Here is a 17,724-nt window from a genome sequence, read left to right as displayed (position 1 = left end):
CTGCAAAGACATTCATCGTCCAACTCCGAGCTGTCCTCTGAGGAGACAGATGGTGCTAGTTATAGACGGAGATCCAAAACTCCACCCAACGAGACTTTCTCCTACGACGAGGAGTATCACCATTGATGTAGATATAAGAGCCCGCCTCGCAGAGGCCTAGGGAACGATGCCATGAACAAGGCGTTGAGTCAAGTTTCCAAGTCACCCTTCACACAAAATATAGAAGGTGCGAGTCTTCCTCGGCGATTCCATCAACCTATGTTCACCATTTATAATGGTTGAACAGATCCAGTGAAACATGTCAGTCATTTCAATCAAAGGATGGCTGTTCATACTAAAGATGAGGCCTTGATGTGCAAGGTCTTTCCATCTAGCTTGGGCCCAGTGGCGATGAGGTGGTTCAACGGTTTAAGGGCGAATTCTATTGACTCTTTTAAGAAACTCACTCGAGCCTTTGGTGCTCGCTTTATTACTTGCAGCAGGGTTCCTTAACCCTTGGGATCCTTATTATCTATATCCATGTAAGAGGGGGAAACTTTGAAGGCCTACTCAGATAGATACTGGGAGATGTTTAACGAAATAGACGAAGACTATGACGATGTGGCCATTAGTACCTTCAAGGCTAGCCTTGCAGCCGAGCATGACTTGAGAAAATCTCTGACTGGTAAGCCTGTTACTAGTGTGCACCAACTTATGGATTGGATCGACAAGTACAGAAGGGTAGAGGAAGACTAGATACAGGGGAAAGGAAAGGCTAAGGTGATCCTTAAGGAGATGAAGGATTTCAGATCGGATCGGTACAATAATAACTGACCTCGGAAAGATTTTGTTGGGCAGCCAGGATCTGCCAACACCTAGGTGGTTAATGCCGTATTCCGAGAACCAATACAACAGGTTTTGAAGAAGATTAAAAACGAGTCATTCTTTAAGTGGCCGAACAAGATGGCAGGAGATCTTATGAGGCGTAATCAAAACCTTTATTGCCAATATCATCAAGATCATGGACACACTATTGAGGATTGCAGAAACTTATGGGACCATCTAGACCAACTAGTCCGAGAAGGGAAGTTGAAACAACTCTTGCATCATTCCAGTGGTCGGGGAAGCCAAACGGGTTCGGAGTTTCGAGGAGATGCTTCTTCGAGGCTCCCTCTTGGCACAATAAATGTCATTTTTACTGCCCCAGGGAGGACTGGATCTTGTCCTTCCAGGATAATGTCAGTATCTCGTTACCCAATTGAGGAATCCAGCTCAATGCCTAAGAGAGTCAAGATGGGAATCCCACTGGTGTTAGGTTTTTCAGATGAGGACAAACTTGGAACCATACAACCCCATGATGATGCTTTAGTAGTTACACTTAGAATTGGTGGGTACGATGTGAAAATGGTGATGATTAACCAAGGCAGCGGAGTTGAGATAATGTACCTTGACTTATATAAGGGGCTAAATTTGAAACCTGAAAACTTAACAGCCTACAGTTCTCCTCTGGTGAGTTTTGAAGGTAAAATGGTCGTTCCGAAAGGTCAAATCAGATTACCTATGAAAACCGGCCCGGATGTGGTAAAGGTGGACTTTATTGTTGTAGATACTTTCTCTCCATACACGACCATTATGGGCAGACCTTAGCTTCATACCCTGAGGGCCGTCTCCTCTACACTTCACCAGAAGATGAAATACCCATCCGGAGGCCAAGTTTTAGAGATATTAGGAAATCAATCTACAGCCAGACAATGCCTGGTCGCGGCCATCCAACATTGGCCTGAGACTGAAATCTCGGCCACCGCTGATAATGGCTTATAGCAATCAAAAACTCCAGCGTTGCCTTTCAATAGACCAGCCGTCGAGGCGAAATGTGAAGATCTAGAAAGGGTAATTGTTGGCGATGATCCGGAGAAGTTCTTTTAGGTTGGAACTCAACTGCCTCTGTAGGAGAAGGAACAATTGGTTGAATTCCTTAGAAAAAATGTTGATGTGTTCGCATGGAGGGCGTATGAAGCCCCGGGTGTAGATCCAAGTTTCATTTGTTATCATTTGAATGTTAACCCTTCCATCACTCTAAAGAGACAACCACCTCAGCGTCTGCCAAAAGAGCACGTCGAGGCTGTCAGAAATGAAGTAACCAAACTCAAACAGGCAGGAGCTATCAAGGAAGTTTTCTATCCTCAGTGGTTAGCTAACACGTTGGTGGTGAAAAAGAAAACTGGGAAATGGCGTGTGTGTGTGGACTTCACGGACCTCAATAAGGCCTGTCCCAAATATCCTTTCCCTATGCCTTGGATAAATCAGTTGGTGGATGCGACGGTAGGTCATCCTTGGATGAGTTTTTTGGATGCCTTTCAAGAATATCACCAAATACCACTAGTACTGGACGATCAAGAAAAGACAGTCTTTGTCACTCCCACTGGAAACTATTACTACAAAGTGATGCCCTTTGGTTTGAAAAATGCAAGGTCTACTTATCAATGGATGATGACAAAAATGTTTGAACCCCAGTTGGGTAGGAGCATTGAAGTCTATATTGATGATATGGTCATAAAGAGCAATGTGGTGTTTGAGCATGTGGGAGATCTTGCGGACATTTTTGGAACTCTGAGAAAGCACAAGTTATGCCTGAATGCTTCTAAGTGTTTGTTTAGTGTAGGCTTGGGAAAATTCTTGGGCTATATGGTGACTCACAGGGGAATTGAGGTGAACCCTGATCAGATCAAGGCCATTAATAGCTTGCAACCACCTCAGAACCCAAAAGAGGTCTAGAAATTGACTGGGATGACTGCTGCTTCAAACCGATTTATCTCCAGGTCAGCAGATAGGTGCAGGCCCTTTTTCCTTTTGCGGCATAAATGGAAAGGATTTGAATAGACTGAGGAGTGTGCTGTAGCATTTCAACAGCTTAAAGAGTATCTATCTCAGCCGCCCATCATGTCTAGTCTTGAGGTGGACGAGGTTCTGTTTGCTTACCTAGCGGTAACCTCTCATACGGTAAGCTTTGTTTTGATATGAGTAGACAGTGGCATCCAAAGACCAATCTATTACGTAAGTAAGTCACTTCATGAAGCCGAGGTTTGGTATTTATCACTAGAGAAGGCCATCTTGGCAGTAGTGCATACTACACGAAAACTCCCCCACTATTTCCAGGCGTACACTGTGGTTGTTCTAACTTAATTACCGCTCAAGTCAATACTTCGGAGCGCGGACTATACCGGGAGGATTGCTAAATAGGGCACGATTTTAGAGGCTTTTGACATCAAGTATATGCCTTGTACCTTTGTAAAAGGCCAGGTCCTCGTCGATCTAGTAGCCGAGTTTGCTGAATTTCTTGAAGAAATAGATGTGAAGCAGCATGGCGCAAGTGAAAAATCAAAATGGCAGCAACTGAATTGATCATCAAGATGTGGATAAATCTTCTCCTTGAAAACCCTAACTTTATGTAAAGGAAAACTCCTCTAGATCTCACAAGAGATTTACACAAATTGCAATATAAGCAACACTAAAACGTGGCTAGAGTTTGCCTTTTATACTTAGGACAAATAAGAAACCCTAAAAACGTTTTAAAACAACTAAGGCTGAGTTGGAAAATTCTACAGAAAAACATTCTGCCCGAGCTTCGATCGATCGAGCCTAAGCTTCGATCGATCAAGCCAGACCGAAATGCATTAATCTTTTCTGCATTCAGCTCGATTCCAACTTTACATAAATGCACAACTTTGAGCAAGACTAAAACACATCTAAACACATTGTTTTGATCATGGTTTGCCAAGAATACAAATTAGAGTTCTAAATACATAAAATCCTAAGTTTTTAGAACCTAATAGTAAACAAAACAAGTAAAGTAGAAATAAAATAAATAACAACTCATACAAATTTGAGAAAGTAAAAATGCATATATCATTAAAACATGTCTTGGAAGAAAACAAATTACATTGCAGAAGTCATAATTACATTACAAAAAGAAGATTCAATGTTTTAATTTTATCTGAAGCTTGTCCTTGGAGTTCTTATTAGCTGGTTTATCTACTTCAGTAGGAATTGTTTTCTCCTTCTCTTTAGAGGCTCCCTCGGCAGGCATAGTAGTTGAAGCTAAGGCCTGTTCAAAACCTTGGGAAGCTGCCCCATCTTGTGGAACCTCTGCAGCCTTGTCTGAGGACGTTTCCTTTGAAACTTCAGGTTCCTTTAGCTGCTCCTGCTGGTTGGGAGGAAGAGGGTCCTGAGGCAATGCTTCCTCGACCGGGTCAGCAACCGTAGAAGCCACCTCCCCTTGAGTGGAAGGAAGGCTCAAGGCTCATATGGCTGGTGGGAAGTAAATGTTTTCTGGCCTTCTCAGCTCAGAAGAAGCCTCAACCCCGGCTCGGTTGAGAGCTTCCTCCTAAATCTAAATACAGTAGGTTCGACATACGGCAGGAACCTCTGCTCGGAGGGTATCCTCGGTCTCAGCTACACTGACGTCGTAACCATGCTGTTTAGCCTCGTCCCTAACCTTTTCGGCCTCAGCTCTCAATTTTTCAGCTTAATCCTTGAGCTTCTGGGCTTCTTCCAGTTTCTTCCTGAGAGTTGCTATTTGCTCCTTAGAAGAAGCCAGCTGGTCATTGGCCTTATGAAGGCGCTGCCTTTAATCCTTGACCTGTCTCTTAGTGCTTTCTAGAGCAGAGTCAGCACTTCTCCGGGCCTTCTCCTCCTTGGTCAGCTTTTTTCTTAACTCTTCATTGCTTTGATTAGCAAAGTTGAACGATTGCACCGTTGCTACACGCCTTCTCCTCTCATTGTCCAACTGCTGATAGCAAGAGTTAGTTATCTCCTCAACTCTGAAAGTGGCTTGGATAGCTTAAAAGAAAAGGGTTAGTAACATAACCAAAAAAAAAAAAAAAAAAGGATAGCATCATACCATGCCCAAATATCTTTTGAGGTTGAGGAAAACCTTATTCTTCCTGATGTTCCTCAGCTCGGCCATATTGTTTGGGAGTAATAGAGCCCCCTCCAGAGCTGAGGCAACATGACATCCAATACCCCCATTGAAATCCCTAAGTGATGCATCATTCCTCAGGGGTTCACCATTTAGCATGGGTGTTGGAGGCCAAGCTTGAGGCTCTGGAGGCTGATTATCCCCCCTTTCCACACCTCTCTACGATGTATGGCTAGTCCTTTGTTGCTATGCAGATCTCTGGGTCTCGTCCTCATGAGCAAGACGAGACTTCCCAACATCCACTACATCCTTTTCCTTCTGCTCTCTCTTCCTTTTCGGATTAGCAGGGATCAGGTCTGGATGGCAAAGACGGCTGAGGAGGAGGAAGAGGAGATTTAGGAGGAAGAGGAGATTTAGGAGGAGGAGGAGGAAGCTTTGGCTGTGCGGATTTCCTCGGTGCACCCTTTTAGCTGGGATTCTATTAATTCCATCAAACTCTTTTGGGGTTTCCTCTGGATACCCATCTCGTTTGAAGTGGTGACTTCTGCTTGATGTTGGAAGTTAACGTCAGCCGGTATACCCTAGGGAGATTTGGGAGAAGGAGGAGGAAGCTTTGGCTGTACGGATTTCCCCGGTGCACCCTTTCCAGGCTGGGATTATATTAATTCCATCAAAATTTTTTGGGGTTTCCTTTGGATACCCATCTCGTCTGAAGTGGTGACTTCTGCTTGATGCTGGAAGTTAAAGTCAGCCTGTATACCCTTAGGAGATGGAGCTTGGTTGAACATTTCAAATTCCTCTAAGGAATCTGAAAATTCTACGATCCCCTCTGGACTTTTTTCTTCTTCTTCTTCTTTTTCTTCTTCCTCTTCCTCTTCTTCAAGGATGAGTTGGGATGAGGATGCTCCTACTAAAGAGGTGGCTACGAAGAGTGGCCGAGTAAGGGGTGTACCTTCAGGAATGTGAATACCCTCTAGGACAACGAATCCTTCGTAGGCAACACTAATACGATGGAGCCAAGGATCGTTGGCTTTTATCAAGCACTTAGGGGCTTGAAATGCGAGAGAAATGGGTGTGTACCCAAGAATTAAGTGCGCCGCTCGCAGTTAACCGTCGGCTTCGTTTACGTACACCTTAGCCCGTAAAATCCTATCTAAGCTCTCTTTGTTGACTAAGCTGAGCTGAGGTTTAGTAGAACGCTTATTTGCAAAATCATTAAAATGGAAGAAGATTTTGTCAGAAGTAGGGATATTGGGAAATAAAAGAGAAATACAAGCCAAGATACATAAATCTACAGCTATATCCCTACCTGGTTCTCCCTCCTTAGTCAGACAGGGTAGGCCATCATGCTATTCCCCAGAAAAGATTAAAAAGTCTTCCTTTAAGCCTTTGTTTGATGTGGGGAGGCACTGGATTAACCTTACTGCAGGATACCTAGACTTAAGGTAATATCCCTGTCCCGTCAGATGGTGTAAGTTGTATACTCAATTCACATCATTGTGGGTCAAATTTAGGTTCATTCTCTCGTTTAAAGCTTCTATACTACCCAATACCCTAAACATATTTGGGACGCACTGTATGGGAGATAGTCTAAAGAACCTAAGATAGTTCCTAGTGATAGTGCCCATAGGAATAGTCATCCCTCCCTCTATGAAGGCGATCACGGGGATTACCACCTCTCCTGTTTTCCTAGCACCTACCCATTCCCCTTAGACAGCGTATCTCATGCCCACTGTTGGTGGGATCCTATACTTAGCCCTAAATCTTTCCATACCCTCCTCGAACTCAACTAAACGCTTGAACTTACCCATTTTCTAAGAAGTTTTGAAGAAAAATTAACAAGTTTGAAACGAAAACTAAGAGGATTGAAGGAAACTTATAGGTTTGAAAAGAAGGTCCTCGGACAAATTTTTAGTATTTGTAGACGCACAGGGAGGTGAGAGAGAGTGACAGGTTCAGTGTATGAGCTCTAGGACTGTGTGATTGTTGAAAGTAAGAAAAAGAATTGATTTGAAAAGCTATTTATAGTGGCGCAGAAGTTACAAGCGGGAAAATTCGCGCTCGTAAACCTAAGAAAATCCTCCACCGTTTGATTTACATCCTACCGTTGAACGTGAGGGATAAGGGAGCCGCCAAAATTTAATGATGGCACGCTATGGATGCCGAAGCGTCAGGAGCGTGCCTTGAGCAGGTAAAAAGGCACTTGGGAGTTTGGGAGGGCATAACCATAAACGGGATGGATTGAGGATATCAAAATCCTCCTTTCCTCCCGAGGAGCCCGAAAGCAAGATTTTGAGAGGCTATTGTGGAGGCCAATTATCTAGAAGGTACTATTAAAACTGTATGAATTGGGCTTATGGCCCAATCCGAGGATATTAACCAATCCGAGGATGATCAAATAAAGTTATAATGGGAATGGTATAAGAAGAAGGAATAAAGATTGTATATGATAGTCCAAAATACGTCCAAGGAGAAAAGTCATATCGAAAACGGAGATCCGAGATCAGTAAGAATGTCTTATCATCCTAGACCCTCTTCAAGGTTGCATCATAACTAAGAGTCGGACATTGGATAAGAGATAAGCAAAAGGGAGACAACAAATATCTTCAAAAGCTGCTACCTCCACATTAAATGCCTTCTAATTAACTCTCTGGCCGCATTAATGTAGAGGTGATACCTGAACAGTGGTCAAGCAGCCTTACAACTATTAGTTGATAGTTCTAGGAGGTGTTGGATGGGACAAGAAGGAGTTCCTAGAATCTAACCTACACGTGTATGGTGGGGATGATACTAAGATTGTAGTATATAGCATAGGAAAGTGGCCTAGCGGAGCAAGAGGAGGAAAAATCTAGAAATTTTTGTAATATTACTGTGAATTTTTGTAACTTTGTTCATCAACAAGACATTATAACATAAGCTCCTCAAGCCGTGCCGAGGATATATTTTCTTATTTTGCTTGTGTTTAATGATCTTAATTCAGCAACTTTTATTGTCTTTCTTTTGGAGTAGGACTAGTTCTTTCACCCACACTCTACAAATTCATTGTTCGGGCTTGTTGGGCTAAAACTCAATCCTATACTGAGTCCAATCCAAATTCAATACCTACACTTATATATTAATTAAATTAATTTTTATTTAATATTTTTATATTATAATATATTTCATTTAAAATCTATTTTTCTTGCCTTTTGAAATGCAAATTGACTAATTAAATTTTTGTATTCAAGTCTTCTAACATGCTCTCTAGTTGTTTCATGGTTTCTAATTTTAGAACTAATATTTTTCCAATTTCGAGTTCCTTCATTACATAGTTGGCCAGTACGTTTAGACTCAAACAACTTACAACAAAAACAAAATACTTGGTCTGCATCTTTTGAATACACTAGCTATTTTTTATCATGCTTCTCCTCATTTGATAATATTTGAGTGTAATGAATAGTAGAAAAATGTCTAGTGTCATCACCTCCAAAAAATTTAAGTACAAGCATAACAAAAATTTAAGCACAGCCATAACACAAGGCTTATTAATAAGACCCACCTCCAAAAAAACACAAAACAAATCATATCTAATATCTATATCCCAAAAAAAAAAAAAAAAAAAAACCTTTAAGGCCCAAACAACGTGAAACATCCAAGCAGGAGGCAGGCGGCCCAATCTTTTTATCTTAAGTCTTAGCAAGTAAAATGGAGAGAAAGATTGAAATTGAAGCCAAGCACCCATTCATAAAAATAAAAAATAAAAAATAAATAAATAAAAAAGGCGCCCAAATAATGAAATAATACCTGATAGTAGAGAACTCAAAACCTAGAGCAAAGGCACAGAGGCGACAGAGCACTGGGCAGTTGAGAGAGGCACAGAGCAGAGAAGGAATCAGAGAGGTGGAGAAAGGCAAGCTGCTTGAGATGAGAGAGGCTGAAAGTAGAGAGAAAGAAGTAGAGCTGCAGAGGGAATGGTAAAACTAAAAATTTTAGGGATTTGAGTTGTTTTATTTGTTTTGATTTGTGATTGTTTTGTGATTAATCCCTTAGACTGGATTTGTAGTTTATCTGGTTCATTTTTAGTTTGTCTAGAAGATAATAATGTTATTTTTGGGCAATGATTTTGTTTAGAACCAATGTTTAACTGAATTTGCCAAAATTTTTGTTTTTTGGTTAAAAGGATGTGCCAGATTTTTGTAATTCATCTGAAACTTAAATTTTTTTTTGGCCCCTACTACCCCTTCTTTTCTAAAATTTTGGAGCCTCCTTCCACTTGGGGGCCTTAGGCAGTTACCTAACTCGCTTAAGGGAAGGGCCAGCCCTCAATTTCAGTATCTCCAACCCTCGAGAAAGGCTTTCAGGTAGGGCTTTGCTTCCCAACCCCAATGCCCCCACCTTTGATTCTCCTTATGCTTAGAAACAAAGGAAAGGGACCATTCCATTAACACCCCCCTAGTTTGTCCACACAAATGAGACGCTTTTCTCTTGTAAAGAACAAAAGTTCAACAAGTGTTCAAAGAGCTCTAGACACACAAGTTAGCAAAGATGAAGAAGAGGAAAGAAGTTCAACACCCTTAAATCTTTTAGCGAAAAAAGAAGTTTCCTCTACCTGCCTCTTTTTTTTTTTTTTCAGCAGTTCTGACAAGATAAGTAAAGAAAAAGAAATAGATTTTCTCCTTCCTTGGCATGAAAGCACATATAGCGAGTTTGATTAACACTTGTTGGAAAGACTACTAAGAAATGCAGCAACACAGTATTGCAAAGAGTCAGGTGAGATTCAGTAACTATCAACAAAATTTTAACACTGCAAGCTTGTCATTTATAAGAGAAAGACATTAATAAATCTATTAACCAAAAATACACTAGTAAAAACTGTCAGAACTTGGACTTCAATTAGGAAAATCCCACATTAGGAAACGCTGACACCAGTGAGTTCCAGTTGTGCAACTGCTGCATTGATTGCATCAATGACGTCCATCTTACCTCCACTCACTGCTTCATCCATTGGAGTCCTCTCATAGCTGAACATAACCCAGAACCACAATGGATCATGAATAAAAGGAACACATGTTCATCTTAAAAAACTCTGACTCTAAGAAAGAGGATAGAAACAACACACCTGTTCAATTCAGTCACATTTGCCCCTGCCAAGATCAGTTTCTTAACCACCTGAAAAGGCAAACATTTGTCAATAAACCTCAAAATTGCATTATATTTACTTCGCATTGGGACAGTGATGATTACCTCAATATGACCATTGAGGCAAGCCCAATGAAGAGGTGTATTCTTCTCCTCATTAATAGCATTAAGATCCTGCTCATACAAAAGTACCAAAAACTCACAAAACTGTTCCTTAAGTAATTTAACAATCATAACCTACAATAAGGGCAGCATTGATAAGTAATCAGTCCTGTGTAGCTCTTATGATAGACTTGAATAAAAAAATGGTAGGGAATTACCAAAGCTATGCTGGTCGAGGCAGGAATGAAGTTGTAAAGCTTGATTAATTAACACAAAAGAAACCATTTGTACATATGATTTGGTTGCCAAAAGTCATAAAAAGAAAGAAATTTAGAATTGTACAACAACCATTACAACTCCCAATGTTGATCTTTTAGGATAACAAGCACTTAATCTAAATAAAATTCCCTACATTATTTTTTTCTAGAAACCATTTGGGTAGCTCTTGTGTAAATCCTTAAAAGCAAAGATGTAAATTCATCAATAGAGGGAAATCAATCAGATGATAAGTGGAAGCCGGCATAACAGAGTCCAAGGAAATAAAACAAATCGTGCTTTCAGCTAAAATTTAGAATCTAGGACTGTTTAAACAAACTCATATTTTGAAAGTAAAAAATGAATGTCATAGATCCACTTAAGTTCAAATGGAAGAGATCTTGTCACATTAATTTATACATAACTAGCCAACCAAGCACAACATGTTTTTATTTTCTATGTTTTAGGTTAAGGCTTCAACTTGGGAACCAAATTTGGGGGACATAGACTAATATATGCACAGTAATTTCTGCAAATCAATTGTATGTTACAAAAGTGTCCAGAAAAAAGAAATAGTTAAAGAACATTCATTAAGAGCTGGTAAATTCTAAAAATGGCATTGTACAATATGGCAGTCAATGATTAGCTTGATGATAGAATATTGGACCAAAAGCATTGCCACCAGGTTTAACAAAATGAATAAATCAAAAGACAACTTGTAAGTTACTATCAAATATCAGTCTAGTGAGGATTTTAGACTCAGAAAACGATAATTAAAAAAAATAAATAAAAAATGGAAGGTTTTTCAGATGGCTTACTCACCACTCCTCTGTTAATAAGATATTCTACAACGTCAAGATGTCCATTTGCTGCAGCCATATGAAGTGCTACAATCAAATATCAGCAGGACTTGTCAAAAACAGATTGAAACAGGATGCGCAGAATAAACAGATCCAGCATAAATAAAGCATAAAATACTAATATCATGGAAAACAAAGTCTTGGAATCCAACTTAGCAAAAAAAGGGCAATTTTCCAAGTTTTGGAATTCAACTTGCCAAGTTGCCAAGTCTTGAATTAAGGAGTTTTTCAGGCTCAAGGGTGATAACAAGTCCAGTGATTATCACCATATCTGATATTGCTCATGAGAGCAACCGGTGATAATGCGAGGGAGGGAGTCAAATAATATCTTGCTTGAAAAGGTAATTCATAATGTAAGCACTAACATGCCAATGTTAAGGCAGCTTATTTGGAATAACACACAATCATGCCAATGCAAATATGAAATTTACACATAATTAAAGAACTTTTTTTTACTCATATAAACTACAATTCACTTATTATTGTAGTCAAATGACTATTTAGCACAAGTGCATAAGTATTATAGAATCAACATACGTTTTGTAATGGCTATCATAACTAAATAATTTGTGCCTTTTTGTGTGTTTTTAATTAAAAGCTGAGATAGAAACAGTGAGAGACACTCTAGAATTGAGACATTCTTATATACCCAAGACTAAGGAATGTGATTTTGGTTACATCACAAACAGAAAGAAGGAAATAGGCAAGGTTAATGTTAAAACGATAGTAAAGATTAACCATTATCAGACTTATATAAGGAAGCAAAAATTGAAGAAAAGGCATTGCTCATAGAATTAGAGGTGGATAGATGAAGTGGAGAATTGCTCATTGAATACTTATAATTAATCACAAGGCTAGAAACACTTCAACGTATTAAAACTCAAATCTAATATCCCACACTCAAATTGAACGCTGCATAGAAGGATTTTGGGAAAATGAGTGAAACAGATAAAGATACAGACTTGAGAATAATACAAAGTTGGTTTAAATGGTTTGCCACATACAGTGAATATGTACAATGTTTCCAAGTATGCTCCTAGAATGAAAATAGAAGGTAGAGGGGGAGTTTACAAGTATGCTCCTAAAATGAAAACAAAAGTTAGAGGAGGAGGAAATTGCGTATGTGAGACAAATAGATCACAATTCAACAGAAAACATAACCCAAACTCAATAAAATTGCAGCCAATGGCCTTTGGTGTAAATGACACCTCCATCCCCATAAGTATGGGATGGATGGTAAAAATGGGGTTTGAATCCCCTCAGGTGCGTAAGTATATCACCTAGAAACAAATCTTCAATCAAATTGCCAAAAGATAATTATCTGTTCCCAACACCAAATAGTAGTAATAAGGCTTTCCAAAAATGATATGGAAATTCTAGACATCTACAAAAGGGCTACAGGGGAAATTCAGGCATTTAAAAAACAAAATTCATTTGAGAACATCAATATTCCAAATTTTTTTTTTTTTTTTGATGAGTAATAAAGCTGTATATTCAAGAACACTACCTCATGCAAAAAGTCATAAGGCAAAGTTAAAAAATTATAGAGAAAGAAGATAAAAAACAGAAAGAAAAGATACTAATTACAAAGGAGAGAGCTAAGGAACATAGGTAGAGAATCACTAGAGGTGAGTTCCCAAACCTTAGACCAGTCAAAAAGGAAGCCACTAAAAGAAACCAATAGCTGGTCGTCGGAACTTTCCATGTCCTCAAACGTCCTTCAGTTTTGTTCCCTCCAAAGACACCACATTAAGCATAGCGAAGCTAAATTCCAAATGCTAGACGAATGCTTTCCAAGCTAATTCCACCAACCAAAGAGAGTATCCACAACTGATCTTGGCAAGACCCATGAAATCCCAAATGATCTAAATACCAAACTCCACAACCGGTAAGCCTTACCACAATGCAGTAGCAAATGATCCACCGTCTCCCCATTACAACAACACATAATGCACCAATCAACAAAGCCCATCCCTCTACCCCTCAAACTGTCACCTGTAAGTATCTTATCCCATACAGCAGTCCACACAAAGAAAGAAACATGCTGAGGGGCCTTAACCTTCCAGACACCTTTCCAAGGAAAGATAATGGGCAATGGATCTCTTAACTTATTATAAAACGACCAGATATCAAAATCTCCATTCTTCGTCAACTTCCATCGCATACGGTCTTCATTCTCAATTGGAGGTAAATTAGAACCCAAAGTACGGATAAATTCATCCACACCGCCCATTTCCCAATCATTTGGTCTCCAAATGAAACGAACATCCCAGCTTCTCCATTCTCCTATCCCCAACCATTCAAGAGAAGAGACTACTGATGCCTCTTTATTGGAGGCAATACCATACACAACCGAAAATGTCAATTTAAGTGGAGAATCCCCACACCATTGATCTGTCCAAAGCTTCACTCTGTCCCCCACCCCTACCTCAAACCGAATATTTTTACTAAAAACCTCCCAATCCATTCGGATGCTTTTCCACAAACCACATCCATGTACCCCTCTATCTAGCTTGGAGGTCCATCCCCCCCCCCCCCCCCCTTTTTCTTCCCCAAACTTTAGAGCTACAACCCTTCTCCAGAGTCTTTATTCCTTACTCCTAACCCACCATTTTCTAGAGGTGCACACACCTTATCCCATCCCACCAAATGTATCTTGGAATCCCCCCATAAGAAATCCCTTTGCAACCTCTCAATTTTATTGGCCACATGCGTAGGGATAGTAAAAAGAGATAAAAAGAAAGTCGGAAGACTAGATAATGTACTTTTAAGCAATGTCAGTCTTCCACCTTTTGACAAATACATCTTTTTCCACCTAGCCAACTTATGCTCAATTTTCTCCAAGATAGGATTCCAAATAGTAGGGGACTTGTGGGACGCCCCCAATGGCATATTGGATTTAAGTTTCACCAATGTTATTTTTGTATTTTATTTTTCTCAATTGAACATATGAGGGCCCAAACAACCTTCCAATATGTAAAAAAAATTTGTGCTAGACACCAGATACAATATCATAGAACACAATAAAGAATACTACCACATGTTACACAAATGAAATACAAGGTTATCACAACTCAAAATTTGCAATATATTTTACCTAAGAAAATTAAATTTAATGTGCTAATACTATTTAGCTTCCATGACTAGGAGCACCAAAATTATTTCAGATTTTATTCTTGAATTTGGAACTTGTTTTCTTTTTGAATTTGGTTTTAAAATTTTTGAGGATTTTATGGGATTTAATTGTAACATAATCAGAACTTTCCATTATATTTTATGATTAGAGAATGATTTCTCTTGTTGTTCGGTGGTGATGCCAAATAACATTAGGTGGTGAAGCTTAGGATTTGTCCTGTTTTTATCTACTTTTTCCTTTATCTCAGTTTTCCCACCACTGTCCTGCATCACTCCACTTACTTTTTGCCTTAAATAAATACATTAGCTCACCCAAAACCAGAAAATTTTCCTGCTAATTACCATAGTAGCTCACAGTTGTACTTCACCTACGATTTTCATGCTCTACAATTTGCAGATCTCCTACAAAGATCACAAAAATAGTCTCCAGAACTCTAAACATTCTCAACACCTCTTGGCAAATAAAGGAAACTATCCTCTTTCTTATGAACCCATAGCAACAGGATCCCAATGATTTCAATCGTTCTAGTTCCCCAGTACTACAGTTGCGCTAGTGTCCTAGTGTGCCTCCAGAGCCAACTGCTGATAACTTGAAAGGGTGATGGCAATACCACTGTGGAGGAAACCTTGCAGTGCAAGAGGATATCTTTACTGGCATAGATAGAATTCTTCATACTCAAGCTTGCCCTCTCAGATCTTATCATGTTTTCTATACCAAATTTCCACCCCATAAGGTGTTAAGAAAGAATCTCTTGGAGTTCCAACTTCCAAGATCAGTGATGTGATGTCAATGACTTGATCAAAGTAAACATTGCATGAACCAATTCATTAGACTTCTTTATACTAGAATTTTGGCCATTATAAAGACTTAGTTCTGGACCCTACTGATGTATAAAGACTTAACAACTTGTACATATGTCTCAAAAGATCTAAGAAACTCAAGAGTCAAAACAACCTTTCAAATATCACTCTTATGATCTACTGTATAGACTAAATCAGACGAAATGCAATTGCTGGAAATCTATAAAAGATAACAAACAATATTCCAAATTAAAAATCAACATTGACCCCTCTTCAAAATTCTGCAAATCATGCCCGTATTAACTGCCAAAGTTTGCAACCAATCACCTGTAAACAAGAACTAGCACCTGGACGGAGCAGAACACCTATCAAAATAAAACAGATTTTTAGCTTCATCAAAAGGGCCACTGGCACCACACTTCGCTCGATTGACAAACTACAAAATGATAGACCCAAATACACTTTCTGCAAAGCATTTTGTCATCATCTTCTTGAGCTTTAACTAGAAAATATATAGACGAAGAAAAATTAGTTTTCTCTTAAATTCGCTTAAATTTGACTCTTTTTTTCTCAAACAACAAGGTAGCTGAATTTTTTTTCCCCTTTTTTCCTTCCTTTTTATGATAATGTAGCTGACATACGCAATTCTTCAAGTTCTCTCTAAATATGTTTTCTACATGTCTTGCATATGATAACCAAAATCATGAAATGTTGAATTTATGTTCTAAAACACAGATCTTGTTTTATGAGAGTGTGTATCATCTCAAACCAAGCAGTCTCAACTTTCTTTTTGAGAAAAATGCGTAACATGGGAAAATAAGGGACTCAAGCTCAAGGCAAAACCTTTTGTGTTATTAGCAGCCCCTGTACCACTATATCATGTTAACTTTCAAACTTTATACTACAATTAATTGCTGTTAATTTATTGCAAAGCATATCATCTAATTGAATTCGCCAGTCTCACAATTCCATTCTTGTTAGAAGCTGTAGTTACTTGAATTCTGCAATAAAAAGCTTCAACCCCTTGCTTGTCAGAAATCCACAAGGTTGACCCATCTTACAGGGGAGAACTGTGCAAATTCTATCAACTTCAAACATATAGCCAATCCTCTCATTCCTGCGAATTTCTAGGTTACGGGTTCACCTTCATTTAGAAGGAGCATACGTGTTCAACGTCAAATAATTCACCCTCATCAATATAGTAATCTTCATTTTCATAAATATCACTAAAAGAACTCTAAGGCACTCAGATAGTTACTTAACTTCTTGAATCAAACTTGAATAATAAACCTAAAATCAGATAAATGGACCACACTTTAGGGTAATTTTAGAGGTTGTAGCCAAACGTGAAATAAGGAGTCATTAGTCTCATTGTTAGAAAGCGAGACTCTCATGGCTGATATTTTCAACCTGCTACAAGCTAGGATGACATGACTAATCAATCTTGGGCTATATGGTCTATTATTCTTCATCTTCTTCTTATGTTTACTTACATTCAACAAAGGTTGAATCTTTATCTGAAGGAACTCCATTTCCAACAATTCGGAACCTCGCTAACACAAAAATTAGCTTACTGAAGTACCAAAACAAGTCTTCTCACCTCAATGAAAGACAATAGATTTTACAGTTAAACTCCAAATCAATCCAACAATGAAACCTTTTGTCGACGTAACTAAAAAGATCATCATATTCTTTCTCACAAAAACTCTATTCCTATACACACAGAAAAATTCACGCAACAATCAAACTAAAAACAGAAGAATGAAAAGAAAAAAAAAAAAAAAAAGTTTTTAATAACCACAATGGTATATGAGTATTCAATTTGTTTATATAGGAGAGGAATTTTTAAGATTGGGAACACAATTTTTAAAAAGAAAAAAAGAGTAAAGCAGGAATTAAGACATGTTCATAGTATAAATAATGAGAGAATTAAAATTAAGGTTAAAAGGGTGAACCTGTACGGCCAAGGGAGTCCTTGGAATCGAGAGAAACACCGGAGGATGCTAAGCTTACGACGTCGTCAAGATCATCGTATCTAGCGGCCTATAAGAAAGTGAAAGTTATTTATTTATTTTTTTTTTTGAAATGAATAAAAAATTGAAGGAAAGATGAAAGTATAATAATGAAGTGTGTGTGTGTGTGAGTACCTCAAGCAAAGCCTCGACCTGGTCCGACGTCGTTTCGGATGATGGTTGCTCTACTACTGGATTTGCCGCCGTCCCCATCTTCTTCTGCAAATCTCGCGCCCGTTCTCCAAAGACTATCACACTACACTCTACATACACGCACCGAAAACAGACAGAACAAATAACGGATCGGTTCGGGCTGGATCAGGTTTACCCGATTATGTAAGGCCCATGGTCAATGTCCACTTTGTCTTTAGTGGGCTGGACTACTTGGCTGCTTGTAGCCTCATGGGTTTTTTTTTTTACAACCTTTGATGGACTTATAACTTGTATTTATTGAAACAAGGAATAAATAAGTATATTGATATGTTCTATTCATAAATATATTTTGGTGATTTATTTATTTATTTTTTAATAATTTGATAGTTAC

The 17,724-nt window shown here is 38.8% G+C and overlaps 1 protein-coding gene across 1 annotated transcript; it reads right to left on the bottom strand.

The window, feature by feature from the left end:
- Nucleotides 1-9,632: 9,632 nt before the first annotated feature.
- Nucleotides 9,633-17,476, bottom strand: LOC126723895 (ankyrin repeat-containing protein P16F5.05c). The gene is made up of 6 exons (XM_050427881.1): nt 17,316-17,476; nt 17,124-17,211; nt 11,195-11,259; nt 10,121-10,189; nt 9,996-10,045; nt 9,633-9,897 (listed from the first exon to the last, which is right to left on the bottom strand). The coding sequence occupies exons 1-6, from the start codon at nt 17,391-17,393 to the stop codon at nt 9,786-9,788; spliced, it is 462 nt and encodes a 153-aa protein (XP_050283838.1). The 5' UTR covers nt 17,394-17,476; the 3' UTR covers nt 9,633-9,785.
- Between the last annotated feature and the right edge of the window lie 248 nt (nt 17,477-17,724).

This window comes from Quercus robur, chromosome 1 (genome assembly GCF_932294415.1).
Source record: "Quercus robur chromosome 1, dhQueRobu3.1, whole genome shotgun sequence".
In the NCBI taxonomy this organism is placed as follows: Eukaryota; Viridiplantae; Streptophyta; class Magnoliopsida; order Fagales; family Fagaceae; genus Quercus; species Quercus robur.
This window is presented reverse-complemented; position numbering and strand designations above follow the sequence as displayed.